This window comes from Nicotiana sylvestris, chromosome 11 (assembly GCF_000393655.2).
Source record: "Nicotiana sylvestris chromosome 11, ASM39365v2, whole genome shotgun sequence".
Classification (NCBI taxonomy): Eukaryota; Viridiplantae; Streptophyta; class Magnoliopsida; order Solanales; family Solanaceae; genus Nicotiana; species Nicotiana sylvestris.
The window spans coordinates 86,551,146-86,559,836 of NC_091067.1; the positions used below are offsets into that span (position 1 = coordinate 86,551,146).

Sequence of the window (8,691 nt, forward strand, 5' to 3'; positions counted from 1 at the left end):
TCTACTTTTATACTAGTTGTTAGGCAATAGATGCTAAGTGAAAGATTAGAAACAATGAGATAATATCTTGCAGATAGTATAATGATCAAACCGAATGGCTGAAAATCGGAGCCTCGAGCTTGTGTATACGGGGCCTCGAGGCCGAGTTGAGTGCCCGACCAGGGGCAGTCGATGAAGGAATAACAGTTATGATAAATTCGATGGTGGCTCTTTATGGCCAATAATGAGCAATAAATGAAGAACAATAAATAGAACACAATAAATGTAAGCAATAAATATAAATAGTGGAATCAAGAGAACTTGTTAAGTTAGAAAGCAAAGAGAATGTTCTTGTATATTCAATGTTGTGTATCTCAGATCCCATACAAAAATGACAAAGGTCCCCTTTATATATGAGGGGAAAACCTCAATAACACATGTATAATTATTACATAAAGTCGTTAGTACAACCACTCAAGCTGTCACTGTTTGCGCAGTCATTGTCGGAAAATACTGCTCCTAGGAAATTTCCCGCTTACTTACGATAAGCACCGGTTCATTCTGCCCCGACACCAGGCACGAAGAGTCCTCAAAGACTCCGAACCCCGAGCTATTCTCCGGGCTCCTCGAGGTGAAATTATGCAATGCCTCGTCGACCGTAAAATTGATCTTCACGATTTTAGCCTTATACACTAGCTTAAGCATGTAGCCCAAGCGAAAAAAGAAAAAGTAATACAGAACGGAAATAAAAGAAGTTAATTTGTATTTCTATTTTCCACAAAGAAACAAACTCCACAAACAAATAAATATCATATCGAACTAAACAAGTCTTGATTTCAAAGAGCTAGTGCTATATTCACAATCACAGGTATTGATTCTCAGATATTCACCTCCCCACTATATTTCTATAAATGCAAAGTGTACTTGTTCTGTCAAACGCACAAGTAGAAAACAGTTGTTGCACCTTTTAAGGACTTGATTTATCCCTGCAATGAAAAGTAGTAGCAATAAGAATAATGTCAGTATACAATTTTCCCCCCCTGTACAAATCGACAATTCAAATGCAAAACATCATTAACAAATAATTAATAAAACTAAATTAATTAATGTAATGACTGTGATTACCCGTGTTTCTTTGATTGTTTTGCCTTGGCCATTAGTTCAAAAAGGCTACCATCATAAACACTCCTAACTGTGTCTTTGGGCAGCAAGCCATGTTCATCTTTGCAAAGGAGATACAGCACCTTCCACTCTGATTTAGCAGCAATGCTGCAGACAATCCATCCAATTATTTTATTTCTTTCTTTAATTAAGAGGAAAAGAATCATTAGCCATAATTAATTAATAAAACTCTATTCTTGAGATAGAGAAGAGAGTGTTACTGTCCAGCAAAGTCCTTCGGTTGCTTGTTTGCCTTGAGCAGTTCATCTAACTCGCCGGCAGTTAAGGCATTACCATTTGTTCGTGCATGCTTCTTGAATAACTCCTCAAATTTTTCAGGAACAAACCTTCAAATGTGTATATTCTAATGAAGACTGACACAGTACACATGATTTTTATACTGGCAATGTCATTTAATTGGTTGAAACATTTTAGCATACCTTATTTTCGAGCCAACTAGCTCTACTTATTATGCAAATGTATACCAGGATTAATGTGGAACAAATTAATAAACGATTGCAACAACGTCAGAGGTTAATGTACCTTCCTTCGGTGTCGTAGATAGCACTATCACTGCCATGCTTGGCAAATTTGATGTTCTTCACTTCAATGGGAAACAGTGGAGACGGCCACTTCCCCTATACATGACGAATCCATCAATGTCTACACGTCATTTTTTTCTAAAAGCAAGCTGTTACTCATGAATACACGTCTTGTGCACAACAAATGCACAAAAAGTTTTCACATGAACAGTCTCTTCTTCCTAATGCAGGAAATGTATTAATTATTGCGATAAATGCGCGAGCACTTAGCATTTGCAATATTTTATATTCTCGCTTCTTAGAAATGTGTGTTTGTGCTGTATATACCCTTGCATTCATAACTAGCTGGAAGATATGAGAACCTTCGAAATTGAAAACTCCAAACATATTAGAAATGATATCAAAATTACTGAAGAATCCAGCGCACCATGTAAACTAAGCTATCAACCAATACATTGGCAAGAATGATACGGAAGAAAGTAAGATGTGATGCATTTACATCTGCTGATAGAATCGCATCAGCGTGCAACAACTTGGGAATGCAACAAGAAAAAGAAAGGGAGATAGGAAAATGCTAGCAACTTTTCAAGGTTTCGGCCCTTTTAAAATGTCAGGCATAGCATGAACTTCCACATCAAAGTCATCTTGATGGCCCAATCTAGTACAGTAGAGGTCTAGTCAATTTCTTGTCCAAATTAAAATTCAGAAAGACTTCATAAGGGTCTATGTTTTCGGCCAAGGAAAACTTATGGTGCATAAGTATTTCGTTAAGAAAGAATAGCATTTCTGACGGATTCGGAGACCCTATTCTCAAACTCAATCAATTGGTTATATTTTGATGAAATATTATCCCCCCCCCCCCCAACCACAATCCTCCAACAAAAAGATGCTATATTTATGATGTTACTTGTCATCTAGCAACGAATTATGTATGTAAGAGCATATACGAAGATATTTATCAAGGAGTTGTTCCCCTGCAATCTGCATCCCTAAGATCATCTATCGAAAATAACGTGGCTCAAAAGTCTCAACAACCTGGTGAAATCTGATGCTTCTAATATGTTAAGAGCATATGATTCACTTTTTTATCCGAATTGCCATGACCTATACTGTAGCTTGGAGTATATAGCCAAGATATCCCGTTCTTTATTCCCCATTTCATGATTTAATTAAAGGCAAAAACGTTGGAAACAAAAATCTATGTAAGAGACTACATAGTAAGAGACTATGTCAAGAAAGACAATAGCATCTTTTTTGTTGGCGGCAAAAACTACCGCCAACCGTTTCAAGACTCTATGTAAGAGACTATGTCAAGAAAGACAAGGGTATAATCATGTCTTCTGTCCTGTGCGTCCTTCCATCATGAAAGCAAGAGCGGACTAGACTGTTAACATTTGAGTTTGAATAGGGTGAAAATTATGAATTAATTCTTTTTTTTGGTAAATAAAAATTATGAATTAATTAAATGACGTTATAGTCAAACTAATGTTGACCCTAAAATAAAAAAGCATCTAGTGATGCTAGAGATATAAATAAGTTATTATAATGTTATATTAACTTCTAGGATGGACCAAAAATTTGACCGAAGTTCCTCTTGCGTCAACCTATTTGCACACTGATAGATTTTGCAAAGTAAATTATTTAAATCATCATAATGACTTGGTCAATCTTCGCCTTTTAGACATGCTCATCATTGTTATTGCTAACTACTCATTCATGGAAAAAAAGCATGATCCTAAGAGACATATCTGACTATCAACTTGGTCTATTTTGGAGAATATATTACTCTCAAAATAAAAATTATAGAGAAGGAAAGAGTGAATTACAGGTCGAGTTTTGCCACTGAGACCAATATTAATGAAAATTGAAGCAACGGTTGAGAGGAGAACTCCACTTCCAATTTTCCTGAAACCTGGAAGAATTTTGAAAAAAAAATAATAATAATAACAAAGTTGAATGATTACTGACAAACCTAATTAATAACAGAAACATAAGTGAAAATGATTACTGACAAACCTAATTAATAACAGAAACATAAGTGAAAACAAAATAAAACATGGGATTAAGTACACGTCAAAAGAAGAAAACCTCAGAAAGAAAAAGGCAGTCTATTGATCAAGAAGTCACAATTCAAATAACATCATTCAAATTCCAAGACTGGTGGGAAAAGGTTTTCAAGCCAAGAAATTTTCTATCACTATCAAACACATTCCAAATTTTAGCAACTATTTTAAAGGGATTACAAAAATATTAAATTTAAGAAATATTTTCTAGTGTTTGCAGTTGCCAGATATCAAACACACTAAATTAATCTTCTATATATGTGGAGAAAAGGACAGAAAAAAGAGAAATTAGACCTTTATAAGTTTCCCATGGGTAAATCACACCATCCTTGTTAATATCAAAGAACATAACATGCTTTTCCAAAGGGGTTGGCTCTTGCTTCTCAATTCCTACATGTCCAATTCCAAGAATCATAATTTCTTGAAGTCACTCATTCAAAAAGAAACTACAAACACAAGAAGAAGAAATAAGAAAGAAAACGGCATACCCTCTTCATCAATACTGCTGGAGGAAGAAGCCATGGAATCTTGTTAAAAGTGATCAACAGATAATTAAGAAAGAATTGAATTCCAAATCCACTTATAAGAATGAAGTAGAAGATTTAAAGCATCAGTTAGAATCAAGGAATAATGTAAGTTGGGGTTACTTTTAACTCTTCTTCGCTGTGTTATGTGGGACTCCCAAAGACAAGTGTCTGATATATATAGTTGATGCACGCATTTGGGGTGTTGTTTGTTTGTACAGGTGGCAGCCGTTGGAATTATGAAGCTTGCTGAGTGTTCTCGCACACTTTGAGCAGGAAGCAATATTTAATTTGATAAATTTAAGTTATATGTTTTAGGAATTTGTCATGTTTTTCTTTCCTTAATTGGATTTATTGTTTTACTTGAATGAATGATCGAATATTAATCATAATTATTTTATTTTTTCGTAATGAAAAATGTAAATTTATTTCATATTTGACATATTCTTTTCATGCTGCTGCATATTAAAAACAAAAACAATTTTTAACCCAAAAATGGGGGATTTGCATCTATACCCGCATTTTGGGTCACGTTTTAACTTGTGCCTGCTTTACAAAAAAAATTGCAAACGTACCCACTTTTTCGTGTAACTTCAGCATACGAGGCGTAGTACCAAGTGTGCTGAAGTTTTTGTTTGTAATTGCTGAACTTAAGCATAATAGCTGAAGTTTTGTTCTCTATTTGCTGAAGTTTTTGTTTATAATTGTTGAACTTAAGCATAGTAGCTGAAGTTTTGTTCTCTATTTGCTGAAGTTTTTATATGTAATTGCACTAAATAAGCTGAAGTTTTTTTTGTCCTGGATTTATTAGTTTTGTCATTAAGCTTTTTCAAAAACTTTAGCAGAAGATAGTGAAGTTATTTAATTAGTTCATTTATAAAAGCTTCAGCACTAAATAAGCTGAAGTTTTTTTTGTCCTGGATTCATTAGTTTTGTCATTAAAATTTTTCAAAAACTTCAGCAGAAGATGTTGAAGTTATTTAGTTCATATATAAAAACTTCAGCACTAAATAAGCTGAAGTTTTTTTGTCCTCGATTCATTAGTTTTGTCATAGAACTTTTTCAAAAACTTCAGCAGAAGATGTTGATGTTATTTAGTTCATTTGTAAAAACTTCTGCACTATATAAGCTGATGTTTTTGAAAAAGTTTTCTAACATACTAGAAAAATAATCAGATTGCCAATAGTATCTAAATCACAAATTTTGGAAACAATAAACGTGAAAAGAACAGAATTATCATGAAAAGAATCACTAAGTGTGACCTTAAACTTCTCATACGTGGAAATATTCACAAATTATTGTCTACTAACTAAATTAATTATTTATAATTTATTTTAAATAATCTGATAAACATACTTATGGCAATCATCCCATGAACTGATGTTTCATAGCAGCAGAAGAAAGAAGAAGAAGAAGAAGAAGAAGAAGAAGAAGAAGAAGAAGAAGAAGAAGAAGGAGAAGAAGGAGGAGGAGGAGGAGGAGGAGAAATGGGCCTGAAGTTGTTTAAAAAGTGGATACAAGTTAAAACTTTTTAAAAGAATGAGTATAGGTTAAATGGGGGCGACCAAATAAGGCGCCCCGTGCAATTTTTACCCCAAAAATGGGCTCCAACTTTTAACTCATATTTATTTTTAATGCATGGGCTCCACTTTCAACCTTGCTAACTTTAACGCAAGGCTCTACTTTTAACACGTGCTTACTTATAACGCATGAATTCTACTTTTAACTCTGCTCACTTTCAACGTAGGGCCTCAATATTTTTAACCCAGTGCTCACCTTTAATGCACGAGGCTCTAATTTTTAACCCATGTTTATTTTTAACTATGTCAAGCAGTAGTGACGAAGAATATGTGAAGAATGTGGATCAAGCGTTATCAAACAAATTCAAGCCAAAGGGAAGAATTATTAGGAATTTGTCCTGATTTTCTTACCTTATTTGGATTTATTCTTTTACTCAAAAGAAGGGTAGAATATTGACCATAATTATTTTATTTTTTCTTTAGAAAAAATATATCTCTTCCTTATTTGAAGATTCCTTTCTTGGAGAAAAAAGTTGTGACCTCTATAAATTGAGGATCTCTCCTTTAGAGAAAAATAATATAGAATCCACAATGTAGTCCTTACGAGGATTTTTTGGGGAAGATTTTTTCTCAATGGTTTTATGATTTTTTATATATTAGTTTTCCCATATGTAGGTCAGTTGACCAAACCATATTAGAATGTTATGCCTCTTTTAGTATACTTCTCTTTGTCATTTATTTTGTCATCGCTAAAGTTTACTTTATTAGCTTCTGCATGTCACGATCCAAAATCCCACTAAGTCATGATAGCACCTAACCCGACCCGTTAGGTAAGATAAACAATTTAAATTACAACTAAACTGAGAAATCAATAAATATATATAATAGAAACTACCATCGAATTCAATACTACCCCAAATACTGGTTGTAAAAGTCATGAACTACTATGATATAGATTTACAAAATCTATATGAAGAATAAATATAATATCTGTTTGAAGTTTACATAAACAAAACTTAAATCCCAAACTACCATGAACAAGAGGTAGCTTGAATCTGGAATGCGGGTACGTCTTCAATGCAAGACTTCATTTTCTACGGCTACACAACTCCAAGATGTGCACGCAAGGTGCAGAAGTGTAGTATGAGTACAACCTACCCCATATACTAGTAAGTATCTTGACTAACCTCAGTGAATTAGTGATGAAGTTTTAAGTTAAAATTACTTACTTACTATGTATCTGTGCAGCTAATAAGCAGGAAAAATAAGGTAAGAGGTATGTCGAAAAATGGTAAGAGTATCAATTGGAGAGCTATGGAGCATGTTAACATACATGGAAAACAATACATGACCTCATAACCATTTTTACGAAGAAACAATAATCAAGAAGTACGCACAAAGATCATCAAAAAAACATCACTATCACATACCGTTGTGGCGTGTAACCTGGTCCCTATCAATAAACACTATTGCGGCATGAAACCTGATCCCGATATTATTAAACACTATTGTAGCGAGCAACTTGATTCTAATATTATTAAATACTATTGCAGCATGCAATCCGATCTCAATATCAATGAATTGTTGCGGCGTACAACTCGATCCCAATATCAATACACATATGTCTATCGTTCATATAAAATTATTCAACAACAACCAAGTACGGGGAAGTTCACAATGTAATATCAAGAAAACAAACAAGAAAAATTCAACTAGGAAATACAAAGTCAAACCGAGTAAGATGAAAAACACAACACCCTAGAGCTACAAAGCTTCCACAAAACATATCACACAACCAATCTAAAAGTCACACAATCCGGCTAAGCAAAGAAGTGTAGAACATGAAACGTGGAAGGATGTTGTCACAACCCAAAACCGACCCGGTCATGATGGCGCCTATCGTGAAACTAGGCCAGCGGACACAACTCTCGAATAAACCATTTTCCAATAAAAGTTATTTTTATACCATTTATAAATAATAATCTCATAATGAAAATTTAAAAGAAAAGTGCGGAATAATTACACAAGCCTGACATCGGGGTGTCACTAGTCATGGGCATCTACCAAGGTCTGAATACAACAAAACAGTCAAAAATGTACTAAGTACAACAATGAAAATAAGTGCAAGTAAGCAGTGTTGCGAATGTCGTACAGCCACCTTGCTAACCTGATGACTCCGCGTCTGGGCAATTAACACCCGCTACCGGGTTCCTAAATGCCTAAATCTGCACATGAGGTGCAGGGAGTAATATGAGTACTCCAATTTAGTAAGTAATAAGAGTAAATAAAGAGTGAGCAGTAGGAAACGATGAATCCACATTTATGATAAACTAAATAAGCACAACAGGCTTTCAAATCAGAATGCGAGTCAATCGTCTCATTTAAAACACAACATTTGGTAAAAATCATTTAAAATGCTTTCCAACAGTTTAAGTAGGGGTTCAATACCATTTATAATAAAAGAGATGAAAACCATAATCGGCCCCACGGTCTAAACATATTTCGTAAACAGCCCCTCGGGCAAAACAGGAATCATAAATACCTCATAACATAAAAATCTTAGTGGAATTAACAAGGCCAACTCAGTGATTAAATACCGAATATCTCATAAAAACTCCAGCTTAAATGAAAGTTGTTTAAAAATATTTGTTCAACATTTTCAATAGTGGCTCATTATAAAAAGGAGTGAAAACGGCAATTACATCAAAATAAGCCCCTTGGGTAAAGCATCACTCATATATGTATACAGCCCCTCAAGCAAGTCTCTCAGTCACTCGAGGCTCAACTTTCATCAGTCCATGCTCACACTCAGCACTCACACTCAATAAGTACCATATAGTAACCGCTGCGGCGTGCAACCCGATCCATATATCACTGTGGTGTGAAGCTCAATCCATATATA

The 8,691-nt window shown here is 34.4% G+C and overlaps 1 protein-coding gene across 1 annotated transcript; it reads right to left on the reverse strand.

Annotated features, from left to right (window-relative positions):
• Positions 1–725: 725 nt before the first annotated feature.
• LOC104243613 (probable peroxygenase 5) lies at positions 726–4,419 on the reverse strand. The gene is made up of 7 exons (XM_009798829.2): positions 4,234–4,419; positions 4,040–4,135; positions 3,509–3,594; positions 1,684–1,778; positions 1,362–1,487; positions 1,105–1,248; positions 726–965 (listed from the first exon to the last, which is right to left on the reverse strand). Exons 1-7 carry the CDS (start codon positions 4,265–4,267, stop codon positions 947–949), a joined length of 600 nt encoding a protein of 199 aa, XP_009797131.1. The 5' UTR covers positions 4,268–4,419; the 3' UTR covers positions 726–946.
• Positions 4,420–8,691: the final 4,272 nt, after the last annotated feature.